Below are 17,850 nucleotides of genomic sequence, written 5' to 3'. Positions count from 1 at the left end.
TGCTTAAATTATTCAACCTATCTTAATGGCAGGTGCACATTTCCCACCATCTATCATGGTTTTGGGACAGTACCACCCCTAATCCCTTACTACCTGCCTACTGAGCCCTGCCTACTGAAGGCTATAGTCCTCCCAGATCTCCATGGGAAGGTCTTCTGAAGGCTTGTAGGCCTCATGAAAATAAAACAAATTGAAAAAGATGAACAAAGCACCAGGTTCACTGTGACTAAGCAGCATTCAACCAGCAAACTGGAGGGGCTGAAACTTGGGCAGCAGAGCTGTGACCCAGATAAGTGGGTAAGGGTGACCTCACGTACAGCTCAGCAGAAAGCAAGCACGTATATGGGAACAGTGCCAGGAGGAATCATTGCTGTAACTGCTGCATAAACAGCCCCTCATCTTCATACACATTAGCAACAGCTTATTAATTGCCAAGTTCCCCCTTCCACTTGTGGGGGAAATCCTGCTTCAACCAAAGCCACCTGAGGAAGGGAACTGCTGCTGCATTTCTAGACTTCCATTGCACATGAATCTGGGAAAAAAGTTAACTTTCTTTCTCACCAAAACTGAGAATATCAGTATAGCAGGTTAACAGCTCACCTACACTACCAAACACCAGCAGGACCAGCCTTTCAACAGAGATGTGTTAGCCCTGGGTTCTGTGAAGCCAGTGAGAGTTTGCAATTCACAACGCTAAAACCAGAACATAATCTTAAATCTGAGACAGCCTCTGTGTCCTCCACAGAGCACAAAATCTATAGTGCCATGTTTCTTTGTCACAGATGTGGCTGAGTCCTGCCTTAAGCACATAAAAGAGAACTTACAAATACCATAGACTATATCAGACCAATGCTCAACATTCCATCAGCAAAGTTTCTACACAGCTGTACTTGATGCGCATTGAACAAGCTTTACATCCAACAAACCTTACTCCACTAGAATTGGAAAAGAATCAGCACTGACATAGCAGATCTTGGTCAAAGAGGTAAACAAATATTTCTGTCAGCAAAAATACCAGCACGTGTCTCAGTGAAAACATGGCCAAAAGGAGTGCTGGCTATTGTCATTACAAACCCCCGATGGGTGAGAACATTACTCAAGTCACCTAGGCCTTGTTGCCATAGCATTCATACATGCTTATGGAATGTACAGTTCATTTATGATTGCATTACAAAATGAAACTCGTATGAAATATGCTTTAACTACTTACCAGGGAGATATTTCACTGATTTACAGCCCATCGGTGGATGGACAGGAGAGCACAGCTCATTAAAGCAACTGCACAACTAGCTGCCATGTCTCTGCTCTTATTGAAATATCATTCAAGTAAGAACAATAAATAAATACATAAAATCTGCCCAACTGAGAACCACTTTGAGAGAATTAACAGAAACACGTCTGTTCAAGTAAATGAAAGACAGCATTAACTGCTCTCCTATTTAGAAAGGCAGGAAGAGAGAAAACTTGTAGAATGCGTGCTGTAGAAGCCCAAGCATTTCAAAAGGTTATCAAGAGGAATAAACTGCATGTCTAGTCCAAAACAACTTGCTCCAAGGACAGCCAGAAAGGTTGCCCTTCGAGAGAAGCAGTGCTTAAAAGGAACAGCTTGATGAGATTGACAGATTAAAAAGAAAACTAATGACCTAAATCCAAGATGTGGCTTGCTTAGAGACTCAAATAGTCACTTGGAGGTTAAGAATCCCAAGATCATCCTAACAAAGGATTCTGTTGAACAAATTATCGCTTCTTTGGCACCGAAGATTTTGTGCATCAAACTTTGAAAGCAAGTTATTATACATATGCACACAGAATATAAAATACAGCAAGCCAAGGCGGAAGGGAAGATGAAGATTCCAAACACAACCACTATCAAATATCAGTGTGCTAGGAAAGAAATCTGGACTCTATTGATTAAAATTCTCTGTAGCTGTTTTACCATTACGTGATCATTCTTCCTCTTTCTTCTCTACAAAAAGAATAATAAAACCAAATACAAGCACTTTCATCTTCTCTGAAGATATTATTCACATTGTTTTCAGCTAGAAAAGGGCATATAGACCATCACTAACTACCAAATGGGGCTTTTTTCTAACCAAACGTGCACTTCTGTGATTTCTTTTGAATCAATACATGTTGAAACTCTGTACTGGTTTCAGCTGCTACCTTCTCCTGGCACATCACTACCACTTCACCTACAAGTGAATATTCACAGGAAGCAATGGAGGAGCAGGTGTTTAAGTAACCATCACTGTATGCAAGCCAGATTCAACAGACCAGTGAGTCTGACTAGCATTTGATGCTAAGTAGGCAATGAGATCCCATTTTAATTAGTAAAGGCATTAATTTTTAACATCTTTATGCAAATACTCAGCAAGTATAATTTGTGTCTGAAGCACTGTACAACTGAAATGCACAGAGTAGTCCTGTGCAACTGCTACATGCTGTTATGAAGGCAGAAACAGAGGAAGAGGGAAATGGCCCTGTCTAGAGTAGTGTACTAAATTAAAGATAAAAGCATTAGAGATGCAAAGCCATACATATTATGCAAATATGCCTAAAAGACATTAATGCAATCAGTAGCTACTTATGAATGTTTGAGAAGCAATGTTTGTTTCTTCCTTCCCCCACATTTGAAATAATCATTTTTTTCTTACTACTTAAAATATTAATTTGGAAACATGAAAACAAAAGACTAAACATTTATCTACAAAGGGATAAAAACAATTCCACATCTCAAATCTTCCTCTTACATTATGAGCAGATAGATATAAAAGGAGCTCACCTACTTCGACATTCAGTGCTCTTGGTATAGAGTTTAATAATGAATTCATCATCACATGATAAATACAAGCACCACCACTGATCTTAAATAATTATGTATTTACCAGACTTAAAGGTCATTAAATCAATTGAGCACAGAGATTAGATCCCCAAACTTCTACTCATTTGAGTATTTAGATGCATAAGTAAAAAACTGATTGAAAACCCCTATGATTCTTTATATATATCTGCACAGATCACAGATAGAAGAAAAAAAAGCCCAACACACAACACTCACATCTGTAAAAGCATTCAGGGAGAACATCAGGATGAGGTTGAAGGGCTCAACTGAACCCCAACAAGGGAAACAAAGAAAAGTATGTGACAAAAGAATGATTAGGCACTCTAAGTGCCTCATTAGAAGAGGCAACACAGTGATTCAACATTAAAGGCATATGGTTTATGAGCAAGCCCTGTTTTCCTAAGTACTCAAGAAGCTACTTTAAAATAAACTGTGATCGAATAAGCAGTTCTGTTTGAAAGCCATTAAAATTTAAATTAAAAAAAAAAAAAGAGCCGTTTTCTTAGCTTAGTTTTCCCAGTTTTAGCAACCTTTCAAAATGATTAGTTGTAATGGGGAGGATTTGCAGGATCTGATCAAAAGAAACCTACAGCTGCAACAGTAGAAGGTTGGGCTCCTGCTGTGCTGCAGGACAGTGCTGTCCTTTTGGAACAGCCTCACACTCTGAAGCAATTATAGGTCATTTATACACCTAACCATCATCCACTGGAATATGAGTACCAAAAATAGGCAATAGCAATCTGGCATTTCAACTGTCACACATGTTCAAGCACAGTTGTATGAGAAACTTTGGATAAGTCCCTTCAGAAATGCAAATAGATAAACAGGTCACAGAGAACAGCAAAAAAAATGCACAAAAGCATGAAGAATTGTTAAGAAAGTTGACAGGAGGGTGAAAATGAATAAGACAGATGATATTGGAAGAAAGATAATATGAGAGAAATTCAATCTGTACTCGTTACCTAGGAAACAGAGTGTCTGTGTGTTGAGTGGTTTATAGAGAAAAAAAATAGCATTGTTTAGAAAAAACAGCCTTTCAGAGAATCACACAAACTTAGCAAACAGAGCTGCAGAAACAAAGAGGCAGTTCAAATTCCCACCAGGACTGACGACTGATGCTCACGACGTTCTAGCTCACAGAAGTTTAAAATAGACGCATTCTAAATCTCTGAAGGCATTTAGGATGGATTTAGCAGCACACCAGAATGGTGGTTTTGCTCTTGCAATATGAACTGTAATTTTCAGAAAAAAAAGGCTCTGATACATGCACCCAAATTTCAGATTAGAAAACACTATCTAACTTCAGATTTGGGGAGCTGGATTTCTAACCCTAACGTTAAGGAAGTCAATCCAAAAATGCTATTGCATCTCTCCTAGATAAAACTGCCTTTTTCCTTGCTTTCTCCTTTTAATCTTCAACAGTACCTGCTCTGGATAGATGAGCAACTCACAACTTGAGACTAATGGCAGCAGAACTCAGAAGATCACATCTCAGCTTTATTGCTCAATTCTCAGTGACTCATGGTATGTAACTGTGAATGGGTATATTCGGACTGTTGGTTCTAATGGGAAAAGGCTGCATTGAAATTAAGAACTAGAAAAGCATTTTAACTTCCTGCAGCCTTCAGAACTGGCTGCAACCATTCCTCTCAACGCTCCGAGGGAAAAAATGTCTCAAAAGGTTTGTGAAGTTCAGGACAGACATTTTTGACCACAATAGCCAGGAAGTAGGCAGCTCAGACCTCTCTGAAATTACACGGGCACATCCCAGGCACTGGATCATCTGCAACGTGGCTCCTCTTCACTATTTTAATCTTTCTTTCCCTCCTTTCTAATTCCCACACCTCCGTGACAAGCGCTTTCACTACGACTTTCTTACAGCAGGGGAGGAGGAGGAGGCAGGTTCAGCTTTATACTGATGCAGTACCTTAGTATTATCACACGATGAGAAAAATGTTTTTCACTCAGTTCTAGCAGCTAGGAAAACATCCTTCCTGTATTGCAGAAGTATACCTTGCAGGCTGCTCATCACATTATCTCCTCCCACTACTGCTGTTTTCATATAGAGTTTCAGAGGAAAAATGGAAACAGATGGCCTGTTAGCATCTCAGGGTAAAACACAAGCATTGTGTGGGTCAGCGGTCTAAAAACCACAGCTCAGAAGTCTTCAATCTATCTATTTTAGGTACCTCTATGATGACTACTTCAGCAGTACCTTAAAAGCCCTATTCCAGGGCAAGAATACGCAGCACTTTCTCTCTATTTAAAGAATGGAAATGCTCTTTAATCAGTCAAAAATAATCCAGTCTTCAAAACCTCCATCCAAGTTACTGCCGTGATTATGGGAAAAAGTTAAGAAAAACTTACACAAAACAGAACAGGTTTGAGTATTTTTTGATATATTTGAGTATCTTTTTGATATATTTGAGTATCTTTTGATATATATTTGAGTATCTTTTGATATATATTTGAGTATCCAGTTTAGGGTTAAAGGTCAGTGCTCACAACTATAAAGTAGACAGGCCTTCTAGAAACACGTAACAGGATGGCAGATTAGGATCTTTGTCACTCACAACTGCAGGCCTGTGCCAGCATAGTCCATAACTTGGCAGAAAACAGGCAAAAGCCCAATATCCAAAGGAGCCCTTCTTGGCTGAATGAAGCTAAGGCAGATTACCAAAGAAACAGAGTCTTATGCAAGGCCCAACCCTTCTGCCCACAGCTATTAGTAAAAAGTGCTATAAATCCCAAATTTGCCTTCTCTTTGAAGGTCATATTTTCAGTTTCACAAGCGACCATGAAGACAGACAGCCATGGGCACAGATGAGTCATAGCACAGCCTCTTTTCAGTTCTGCATGGTGCAACTCGCTGTGGATTTTGAGACAGGGAAGGATTCCATGAGTCATCTCATGCTGTCACTCGATGGAGAAGAATGATGCAATACATCTGGACCACTTTGACTCCCCATCAACCACAGCTGTTTTAATTTCTCGGGATGGACAACAGACCGCCCTTTTTCAGTGGAGTGGATATTTGTTCTTACAAGTCCAGAAGTCAGGAACTGGTGCTGGGGCTTTTATTATTGAGGAACTTCCACCAGAAGGGGCTTACTCTACAAGTAAGAGGCTTCTCATGTATGTAGTACTGTGGTGACATAAAGAGCAAGAGGCTTTTGAGTCACACACTGACAGAGACACGATCTTAAGCTCCTGCTTGCTCCTGCAGCTATAAAGGCCTGTACTTGACCCTTAAAAGGATGAAGGATAATACAGATCTCTTGGTTTCTGTTACAAAGCCACACTTTTGTTGGTTGATACTGCACACTTTTAACTAAAAACTTCAGCAGTATGCATCTATTTTCATATTAGCTTATTTACTTTCCATTTACACACAAACCTGAGTTACAAATTTAATCACCTAAGTCTGAAATAAATTACCAGCAAATTAAGCTGACTGGGGAAGAGTGGAAATCTGGTGAAATGTGGTATCTGGAAGACCTGAGAAGTTTGTAGCAATACGTTTCTCTGTTTCTTTACTTTGAGGCTAGGCCCTACTGGCTGAAAAGCGTCTATTATCTCTCTGTATCTTCTAGATAGACATGATTTCACATCTGATGGCAGTAACTGACCACAGTCTTAACAGATTCAACAGAAGCCAAAGGTTAAACCAACACAGCTCCATCTTGCATGCATAAATGAGCTGCAGTGCATGGGCACAGACTTTGGCCAAAAGACTGCTTTGAATTTGGAGAAACTACAGTACCACCACAAAGAGGTAAACCATTTTAATGGCACACTGTGTTTGTCAGTAAGGAAATGTGACTGCTGCTGCCAGAGAAATACATCTTCTGGAACTAAAAGATGCTTTCAGCATGTGGCAACAGTATTGCTCAACACAGCACGAAAACAGGCCACTACAGGGCAAACAGTAACTCTGCTATGATTTTTGAGGAGCTGTATAGGAGGTGGCATTGAAAAAAATAAAGCAAAACCAGTAATATCTCAACATTACAGTTGCTGATCACTCAATAAAAACCCAGACAGCAGGAAAGCTCTGACCTGTGCTGCCAAAAGAGCTCTCCAGATTCAACCCATAAGCCTTTCTCTTGGCTCTGAGCTCTTGGGCAGGACAAGAGAACTTGAGTAAGGATGCAGTACCAGCAGGGAAGCAGACATGAAAGCTGTTCTCAATGGGAGAGAAGTGAGAGACAAAAAAAAAAAAATACTCAATTGTGTCAACCCTATCACAAAATTTCACTTACAAACACTGCCCCTGCCCCCTCAATTAAAAAAAGATCAACACGAGTCATGTAGCGACCACACAATCACCATTCCATGCAGGGGGATATAGTGTGCCTAAAGCTTGAAAATACACAAGGTAGTTCACAGTGATTGTACTAATCAAATCTTTACTTTGAGGGGAGAGAGGAACAGAATGATAACTCACTGGAGATGTTGTTAATCGAAGGATTGCTCCGTTTTTTATCTCATTGCGATTCTGAAAGAGAAAGAAAAGAGTTCCCTTTAAGACATATAAAAAGATTAAATGCTCATTGAACGTCTTACTAAAACAGCAACAGTATTTTCCCTTGTTTGCATGCAAAAGCTTTCCTCTTTGACACGTGAGCTAACGTGTATGCAGTACTTTCCCTATTATAGCTTCTAGAAATTGGTAGCTTTAACAAATCTGAACACTTTTGAGAATTATTTCATATTTTTCGAAGTTTAGCTTCCACTGGCAACTCCTAAATATTTATTTGAAGTATACTGTGCACAGTGCCTGGCTCTGATATCGTGCTACATAGCTGAAGAGTTCGTAAGTTTGCTGAAACCTGTCATTAAACATCTGCAGGACGTAAGTTTTATCCCACTGGCTCTCTATTTTCTATAACAAGAACATGCTGACCTAAACCACTGGAACCAACCGCTGAGCTCTGCCACCACGACTTTGCATTCTCCCTCCAAGTAAAGAAAAGCCCTGCTGTTAGCAGTAACTAAAGTTCAACCGTGCTGTAAGTCATTCTCCTAACCCTGCTGGCAGAAGGAAGGGGTATTACACATTTTATTTTGGTTAAGCTCATATGAGATGTCCAATTAAACTAAAGCTGAGGGTAGATCAAAAAGTTACCATGGCATAAGCTACAGGGTACACTTACAGTGTCCTCACAGCTTTGTGGGCAATGCTTGTGTGCATGGTGTGGTTAGCACAGGGGAGCCTGCTCCTCTTGGAGCAAGCTGCCTCTTGTACTCACAAGACACCAGTGCACAGTACTGAGAACTGCGAGTGCTCTAACGGGCACTGACCACATCTGCAAGAGCAGTGCATACTCACGGCTGCATTTATGGTTCCTCTGATACCCTGAGTCGTCAAAGGAATCTGAGGAATCCCTTACAGATTAAGAGAGAAAGGCTAATTTTGCTCTAGACACTTTGTTGCAGGTTTTCTGCAGTCTGATGTTTAGCCAAACAAATTAAGACGTATTTCTTCTCAGGCAGTTTCCCCCAGTTTCATTTCATTCTCTCATCTCTCAGTCAGATGCATTTCAAATCCAAAAAGCTAAAAACAGGACAAATCTTGCTTGAAACCAGGACAAGTAGTCCCAAAATAAAACTCCAGCACATTGTCTCTTTCTTGGAATGTAAGTCCTCTGTGGGATTGGTTCTAGTTACCCGCAGGATCACCGTCCACCCACACCACTTCTTCACTCTAAATGAAGTGCTTAAAGTGTCAGACAACACAGCGGGTACAAGGGAGACGTTTTTTATGGCATCTTTGCTTACATATGCAGCTAACTCATCTCAGCAGTCTCCTCCTGATAGTGTCATCGCCTTCCTGCCAGAGCAGCCCCAGGGATGCCAGCCAGATTCTACTCCTCAGAGAGTTAAAAAAGGCTAAATACACAACAGAGATAACACTAACAAAGTGCCAAATTTGCTCCTCCGGTAGTAAAAACAGTATCAGATCCAGCTATACTTCTCCTCACACCTAAGGAATCTCTATGAAGTGGCAAGGCTGCATTTGTGTGGCTGAATCTCAATGAGTGCTGAAACAAGCTCACTTTTCAAACACTTGCGGCAGCCTGAAGTGTTACCACTTCCTGATCTGTGCAACTGAATAAAAATAATCGCTTCAGGACTGACAGCCAGTGTCAACTACCTCTGCCTCCATCAGCAGCTTAGGCTAAACCTCCAGAGCTCAGCTGGGCTGGATCATGTGCATATGCATGTATGGAGTCACATCAGTTTCACTTGGATGAAGGCAAGCTTAGTGGACAAGGAAAAGGCTGTGGACTTCAACAAGGCGTTTGATACTGTTTCCCAAAGCATTCTCCTGGAGAAACTGTTCGTGGCTTGGGTAGATGGACTGTAAAAAACCAGCTGGATGGCTGAGCTGAAAAAGGTTGCTATCAACGGAGGTTAATCCAGTTGGCAGATCAGCACTGGTGGTGTTCTCCAAGGCTCCGTACTGGAATCACATCTATGAGGAGCAGCTGAAGGAACTGAGGCAATCTGGAAAAGAGTCTCAGGGGAGGCCTCATCACTCTCCACAGGTATCTGACAAGAGGCTGCAGTGAAGACGTGTCCATCTCTTTTCCCACGTGACAAGTGATAGGACACCAGGCAGTGACATCTAGTTGCAGCATTGGAGGTTTAGATCGGATGTCAGGAAGACATTTTTCTTCATGGAAAGGGTGAGCAGGCATTTGAACAGGCTGCCCAGGGAGATGGTGAGTCCCCTGGAGATGTTTAAGAGATGTGTGGACACTGCACTTTGGGACATGGCTCAGTGGTGAATTGATAAGATTTCATAGTGTTAATGGTAGGACTTGATGACCTTGATTCTATTAGTCCACTAATACTATTTTGACAGCATTGAAGCTAAGTAACTAGACTGTTCTTAAATATAAATAAAGAGCATTGACACAAACTTTTTTTTTTTTAAGCAGCAGAATTTTAAGCACAGTTTCTCCTGTTTCCTGCTCTAATTAACATGAACTATCAAACGAGCTATGCCAACGAGCTTGTGGTGTAACAAATTAAGCCACTTTGCCTGAGCCACAACAATCATCTGTGTAAACACTCTTAGCCCTTTGCAAACACAAGATGCTGGGCTTTGTGTGAGGAGGCAATCGCTGTGATATCAGGAGACCTGAGGACCTCACTGAGTGGTTTACCATCATAAAATGGAGTGAGGGATTTCCCCCACGACTCTCCCTTGGCTACCTCACACCAGCTCTGGTACTGGGCAGGTCTGCTCACAGGTCAGTCTCATCACCTCATTAAGAGGCAGAGAACAGTCTTGGAAAGAAAGAATGGGTAATAAACAGAAATAAGCTCTGCAAGGGCTCAGCACCAGCACTAACACAAGAAAGTTGCTGAAAGCACATATCTGGGAGAAATGAAAGAGTTGTGGGGGGAAAGAGGGGAAAGAACAAGGGAAACATGGGGAAGAAATTATACCTTCCCTTTCAGGTAGAAGCAAGCTGTCAACCACAACCTGAATTACACTGTTTTACCATCACTTCAATCTGAAAGCATGCTTGACACTTTGTTCACCTACAGTTTTGTCACAGGTTGAAAGCCTAACCCATAAAAAGTTGTGCTCAACCTAAAACACTCTGTCCACTCAAGCACACAGGTTAAAAAACAAACCTCTAATTCCATCAGAGCACTTCTTTTGGATAGACTGATTCTGCAACTAACCTAGCAAGTGAAAAAGTTCCTGTTAAAAATATCCTCTCCCTCTGCAGTCAGAAGAATTTTAAAACAAGAGTAAAAAGGGAAACTGATATCTTGGCTGAAGTTCAGATACCACATACAGACAAACAAGAGAAAACTATCCTCTAGTGACTGGATGTCAGCAGGTTCTACATAAAATAGCAAAGGAATAATAGCACACGCAGTATTTAAAGGCATCCCTGAATGTTTTATTTGGGGCCTGTTTATTTACCAAGCTCAATCTGAGACAACAAAGGTTTCAGACTCAAAACTGCAGGTCAGAGCCAACAGCCCACAAAGAGCAAAGACATTTCTCAAATCATGTCTCGCTCACAGCAAAGTACTGATGAGTCTTTCCTGTCCTATACTGTAAACTCAGTCACTGTTGCCACAAGAGATAGCCAGCTTTTCTGCAATTCCTCATTTAGACAAAGGCTTAAGGAATACTGTTCAAGTTTTTTTTTTTACCAGAAAGTTTCCAAAGCATCAAGTTCCTAAAGCGGCCAGCTAGCCAAAAAATGCAAAGGGTTTGTTGTTCCCCAATCGAAAATCCAATTTTGTTTATCCATACTAACTAATGACTTAAGCATCTACCAGGAAACAGCCTTTAAGTGTACAATTAAGCCAAGAGGATTTCCTACATGAACTGTGTGATGCAGTATTCAGCGTGCCAGCTAATTTCAATCGCAACATTTATACACGGTTAATCTGCTTAGCATTAGGGACAGCATCCTGCAGATTGCCTTTCTGCAATAACAGAACGTCATTCCAGCTCAGCAGCCCAGCTTTGGCAATTGCACTCATATGCACTGCTGCTATTCAGGACAGGGTGCACCACCACCTGCAGGGTTCGGGGGCAGCTCTTCCAAGGTACTTCTGATCTCTCTGCTTCCCACTTGTACGTAAACTTTGCAGACATGGTTCATGCTGTTTATATGTATTTAGAAAGCTTATTCCTGTTACTTATTCCTGCCCTTGAGGAAACTGTGACAAGAAAACAGATTTCTTATAAACATTGCCTAGGACTAAGACAACAGTCATACTGTGGATACAAATGAGCCCCACCTGCAATAATACACCTAGCAAAAGTCTACAATCATAAGAATGTAACTGAATACTTGGCATTTCCAAGCACCATAGCCCTACACAATGCTTTCCAAGCTGAGTTTTCAACACCCAAATAAACAACATGAACTACAAAACTACAAGAGTAGAGGATACCCAGACTTCTAGCTTTGTATTCTCTTCTTAAGAACTTCTAACTTTCAAGTCCACCAGCTGAAGCAACACAAATCTAAATCATCTTTCACCAGATTCTGTCGCTTCTCAGAACGTTGCCTTTATTGTGCCACAGTCAGAGTTTGCTCAAAACTTACACAAGAGGCTTGCATGTAAACAGTAGGGTTAACAGAACATTAGGAGTCCTCCAGGCCCCAGGGAGGGATGAAGGTATGTATGTTTGTTTTCAAAAAAATGCTACCAAAACAATTATGCCATTTCTAGAGACATACTTCAGAAAAAAATAGCATTCAATACTGAAGTTTATTTTGCCATGTATTTGTCTTATAATAACCTGCTATAGCCAGCAAAATATCTCATAATTCAACTCACTACAGTTGGTTGGAGTTGTATGTTTTCTTAACATATTTGAGGAAAACCTACAAGCTTTGGTTCCTGTGCTTATAGCTTGCTCAGCACTATTTTTTACGCTTGACCAGTCTTATTCGCAGGCATCTCTAACCAGGCTAATGAATAACTGCCAAGAAATACAAAATTCTTTACTTAGTTACATCACTATGAAGTTGATTCTTCCCTATTTTCACACTGCTATTATTTTACTATACCTTCCTCCAAATTGACACAACAAAAAATTAGAGTTATGAAATACACTTGGTGCTAGAGTTAGCAACTCCGTAACATCGTCATCAAGATGAGTATGGCCAAGCAGTAAGGATGGACAAAATGATAACTAACTGCCATTTTTGACCACCCATAATGACTACCATTAAGTTACAACTCAGGACAAGACAGGTCTCTCTTAAAGGACTGACTCAGCATGCTGCAGCAGCCAGTTAATGCCAGGCACCATCAGCAGTGCTGTTTTAAACCAACCAGAGAGCATCAATTCGACATAAGAACTTACAGTTGTAAGTGTGGTCCCTCAACTCTGCTTAATCTTGGCCCTGAAGCACAGCCTGCCTCCTCTAGATTTGTTTGTGTGTCTGCACTGCCTACCACGTGCTCTGTGTCTGAGAGAGACCCTTTTTAATTTAAACTTGGTCTCTAAGAATAAAGGAGCTGGATCACTGCAGCTGTTCAGCTTACAGCACAGGCTCAGAAATGGTTATTTTGTCAGATCTGAAGGTGTGATAAACAGCAGCACAGGGGACTGGAAGAGCGTGGAGCTGGGGAAGAACGCTGTCAGTGCTGACTTTGCTGCTAAGGTAAGGATGTGGTAAAACTGCATCAGAGCAACTACTAGGAATAAAATACTAACTTGCTGCCAGCTTTGTGACAAGCATCAGGATATGCTCAGCGTAAGACACTGGTACCATACTTTCAAATTAAATTAACATATTCTTAAAATATTGAATTAAATTTTACTCGTTGACAGCTTATTGACTGTAAACCATTTTTATTCAGTTGTTATTTAAGTTGGATTTTTTGTTTGTCGTAAAAATGCCTTCTGATACCTTTCAAGATTCCCCTGCAATTTCAATCTTCTTTCCTGCCACCTCTGTCTCCTTATATGCTCACTGCATGAAACGGAGGAGAGCAGACACTAAGACACCTCCAATTATTGAGAGACTTCTGTGCTGTTCTGCAAAGGGACCTGCCTCCACCTTGCTCTCGCTGTCATCGTTCAGCTCCTTGCTCCACTTACACACGGAACATCCTTCTAACCCTCATCTTCCCCAAGCTGAGAAGCAGCCTGGAGCCACGGGTGCTTGTCCTTTCTCAAAGGTGGTTTTGCTCGTGACTGAATTTTTGCTGACTACAACTTGTAGTTGTATATTCATGTGAAATTCCATCATGCCACTAAAGGCTCCTTGTGTGGGAGTATATGCAAATAGCAGGACAAGAAGTGAATCATTTGTAGAGTTGAGTGCTTTTGAAGGCTTTTTCATTCACATTTTCAGCATTTTAACTTGTTTTCATTGGTCAACTGAATTTCAGCGAGTTGGAAGACTGAATAATGAAGGTATCTGATGCACTGATAAGAATGGAAAGTAGCACAAAAGCAGGGAATTAGAGAAATGTATTCAGTGGCCTGCTCCTTTTATCCACCCTTCTGCATTACTCATGAAAATATACTCATTAGTAATGATACATAAATGGCAGATTTCAGTCCGTATTTGAACTGTATCAATGTCCAGCGTTTGCTTTTCTCTACCATCAGTGTGACACAGTATTCCCCTTACATTCCTACATACTTACTATTTTGTGGCACTTGCACAGCCTTGCAAAATCTGCTAACACTATGCCATTTTGATTCATTTCATTCACTTAACAAAGAATCTGCCTGATCTGATGTAAGGTGTGGGGCAGGACCCTGGAATCCTGTTACAGAATTCACTGAGGTGGAGAAGTTAAAGGAAGCATGGAAAGCGAAATGGAATTTGGCTTTTTTAAAAACAAAACAAAACAGCTAGGACCTCTTATGTCCATCAATTGGACATTGAACTATCTTAGGCTGATGTGGAATGAACCTGTGGCAAAATCTGACTGTAATCACAGATGGAGAAGGGATGCTTCACTTATAGACTGTGTCTGATAAGGGCACAGGCAAGGCAGGAGCAGAACAACGCCCACATTACAGGAATACGAGCACCTGCAGGCTTCCCCTTAAACAAATCTCAGAGCAATTTTACATGTATTGCTTGCAAAATGAGCTGCTTCTCTTTCCTGTTTACACTGTAATACTAATTTCTGTCTTTTCCCTCACAAATTCATCAAAACCTCAAGATGGTAAATTTTCTGCTGGGTTAGCTCCCTTACTGACTCATTCAGTAGTTCTACAACTGTTTATGCCATACAGAAATGGTGGTAGGAACGAAGAAGAGACTGAAAAGCAAGACTTCACCTTATCGTAACAAGCTATGATTCCAATTGTCAAAAGTGACTGCAAACCACCATCCTCGCTTGGGTCTTTATCAATTTCTCTTAACAACAGCATCTGATAAGGAGCCACTGGCCCTCAGGGGTGCTGTGCATGAATGCACTGGGTGAACTGCATCAGAAAACTAATTTCAACACGACAAGGCCTTTTCTTTTTTTTTTATTGTCCATTTCACTTCCCTGTTCTGATTTCCCCACACGATCTCACCTAGAACAGGACGTGCCCAGCTAAGTCTATGCTTCCTGATGTCTAGTTTGCAGGATGCTGCTCTCACGCTCTTTTCAGAGGACAACGGTGCTGCTTGTTATCTGCCTCCCACTTCCGTGTTATGGGTACAACCGTCTGTGGTTACTTGATTTGGGGAACTGACACAGGCTAAAAATAAATTTTGCCTTTTTTAATCCATCAGAAGGATGTACTGCTCATAGCATAACAGCACTGTTGATTTACGCAGCAAGTCTTCTAAAACAGTACAGTGATGTCATGCCAAGAAGCACGATGTTGATGATTACCTCTATCTCTCAACTCTCACCTTACTAAAACTTTCAGTGACTAAAAAAGAACTTAAGTCATTTGCCACTGAGTCAGCCCATTGTCACATCTAACCTCATATTCTTTCTCCAGCTGTAAAAGTAGCAGATGCTGTTCAGGGTCATGATTTGGCTGCCTTCGTTTCCCTCATGTTTCCTCAGCATTCACTTTTTCTGTACGGCAGATGTTAAAGGAAGCCCTGCATTGTGAGGCAGCTGCTCAAATCCCTTGACCATTTCACTAGCCTTTCTCTGCATTCTCTCTGACATTACTATGTCCATATCTTAAGATGTGAAGACCAGGTTCACCCTAAAATGCACTGCATGGAGTCACTTGGCTGTCTGCTTCTGGATTCCCAGTTCTGCCAGCAAAGGAGTACAGTGGGCAGAAATTAAAGTTAGGGTTTTCAGACCAGAAAACCACACAGCACAATTATACAGTCATTTTCTGCTCTTCGTATAGCATTTTCTGTTCTAAAACTGAGCTTGCCAAGGCTATAAGTATTCCTGAGTTATTCCACCTGATGCATACAAACATCTGCTCAACTACAACCTGGACAGAACAAAGCAGAGGTGACTTTTATTCTCTGTCATGTAGCACCTAGCACAATGAGATCCTGGTTCAGGAGTCAGGCTTTTATATGTCTGACCTGTCTCAGAGAGGCATTTCCTGACAACAAGGGCATTTTATAAAGAGATGCACATCACAATACAATAACAGTCAAACGCATTGTGATTAAAACACCAGCTAGGCTCAAGCTTAGGAGCTGTGCCTACTTGCTTTTCTTGCTTTTTACTTCTAATTTTTAAAAAATTGCCAAAAATACATAATTAACACTTTCCACTGCCTTTTCACAGATTTAGCCAAAGCAGAACCCTGGAGAAGCTGTCCAGACTGCAGCTCCTGAGATAGGACCCACCTCCAGGAGAAACACAGCCTGACTCAAGATTTGCTAGAAGATTGCCCTTATGCAGTCTGAAGGAGTTATTGCTACTCCTGTAGAGGCATTTTTCCAAGTACAGCCATAAATAAAAAGTAAGAGACAGAACTGTTTGGGTGTTATTTTCATTTATGTACGGTATAATCAAGAAATATAGGTCAGCTACAAAAGATAAAGAGTTCTGCATATGACAACCAAAACACAGATGCGCTGTTTGCCACCCAAACATAAGCAATTGTGAGCCATGTGCTGACAGTCTTACACTGTATAGCGTTTTCACTTCAAGTTTCTAGTTACCTTGCACAACATTTCACTACATTGCTTTTCTTTCTGGTATTTTTAAACATGATGGCATTTTTTAAAAATCATCTCTAACTGGAAGGTCTCAAATCAGGAATCACCCAGGCTCTGCAGTAACATGGCTTATACATAGTGCCATTATGTTGGTCTCTGAGAGCCTTAAAAACATTTGCTTAGCAGAAGCTGTAGCAAAAGAGTTGCTGGTCTCCTAGTAAGAGGTAAATTAAAGCAACATTTCTTTTATGGCCTCATCATTAGTGCTGTAGCTTCACTGAAGCACACGCGTTTGTCCTCATACCTAGCATTCTCCATATTTTAATTCAGAAAGCAACAATATCTCACAAGACACAAACGAAGGAAAGCCTGCAGAAGGGGTGACAGCCTATATAAGCCTCTCTTTACAGCCTCACTCCAACAAACAGTGATAAACATTGAGCAATATCTCATAAAAGTCACAGACATCTGAGTAATACTGGTGGCATTTAGAGCTCTTCTCTCTTATTTATGTGACTCAGCCATTGCATATTTTCAGTAGGGAACAAACAAACTCAAAGTCCTCTCAGCAGTATGATCAGACCTCTTCTAGAAGACCACCCTTTTCCACCCTCAGTGTAAGTTAAACACTGGCAAAGGCATCATGCCTCTTTTTATGCAGAACATAAACGTCTATCTTCTCCAAAACCACAGGATCCTACTCACCAAAGGTGGAGGCAAAGCCTGAAAGGCTCCTCTGTATCAGGACAAATTCCTTCAACAAATCCAAGTATTTGCTCAACCTTTCATCTTGGAAATATATACAGTACAATCCAGAGTCTAAACACCAACAGGCAAGTTCAGCTGTGCTTAGCTTATCGAAGAATGTTGCATCACAAATCAGGAATATTAGCAAAACAGCCTCAATGTTTAATTTGGGTAGAGGGAAAATGCAGCAGACAATAATTATTTCAATAGTTCTCCTTGTCATGGACTGTCTGTCAACTGAAACTTGAAAAAGAGATTTTTTTTTTAAGGAAAAAAAAAAAGGAAAGAGGGAGAGATCCCAAAACAGACTACGACTTGCTGAGAAGGTTGTCTGGGGTGACAAACAGTTAAATGAAAAAATGGACTGCTGGAGAGAAAAAAAAATAAAAGCAGAACTATCTTATGAGCAACTGCTCTAGTAATCTTGCTAAATTTAGTTTTTCTAAATGCTCCACTGTGTCTAAGTTCCCTTTATTTCTTGGGTGGGGATAAGAACTAACTTTCCTCTTGCTGCAATTCATGTCTCAGCTGAGTTTAGCAGTTCCTAAACGACAGTGAAATACAAAACAAAACAAAGTCACTCAGTTTAAAAGCAAGCAAAAACTGAACTGATAACAAAGCAGTTCAAGAGGTATCTGCCTCTATTCAGCTAAGCTC

At 40.8% G+C, this 17,850-nt stretch overlaps 1 protein-coding gene across 5 annotated transcripts in view; it reads right to left on the bottom strand.

Annotated features, from left to right (window-relative positions):
- ELMO1 (engulfment and cell motility 1) overlaps positions 1-17,850 on the bottom strand; it is a 290,099-nt gene that overhangs the window by 212,849 nt on the left and 59,400 nt on the right. For all 5 annotated transcript variants that reach the window (XM_048950301.1, XM_048950300.1, XM_048950299.1 and 2 more), the window contains one exon: positions 7,290-7,340. In XM_048950301.1, the coding sequence (XP_048806258.1) occupies positions 7,290-7,340 (51 nt within the window). The remainder of the gene's footprint in view (positions 1-7,289; positions 7,341-17,850) is intronic.

The sequence above is a fragment of the Lagopus muta genome, chromosome 7, assembly GCF_023343835.1.
Source record: "Lagopus muta isolate bLagMut1 chromosome 7, bLagMut1 primary, whole genome shotgun sequence".
Lineage (NCBI taxonomy): Eukaryota > Metazoa > Chordata > Aves > Galliformes > Phasianidae > Lagopus > Lagopus muta.
This window is presented reverse-complemented; position numbering and strand designations above follow the sequence as displayed.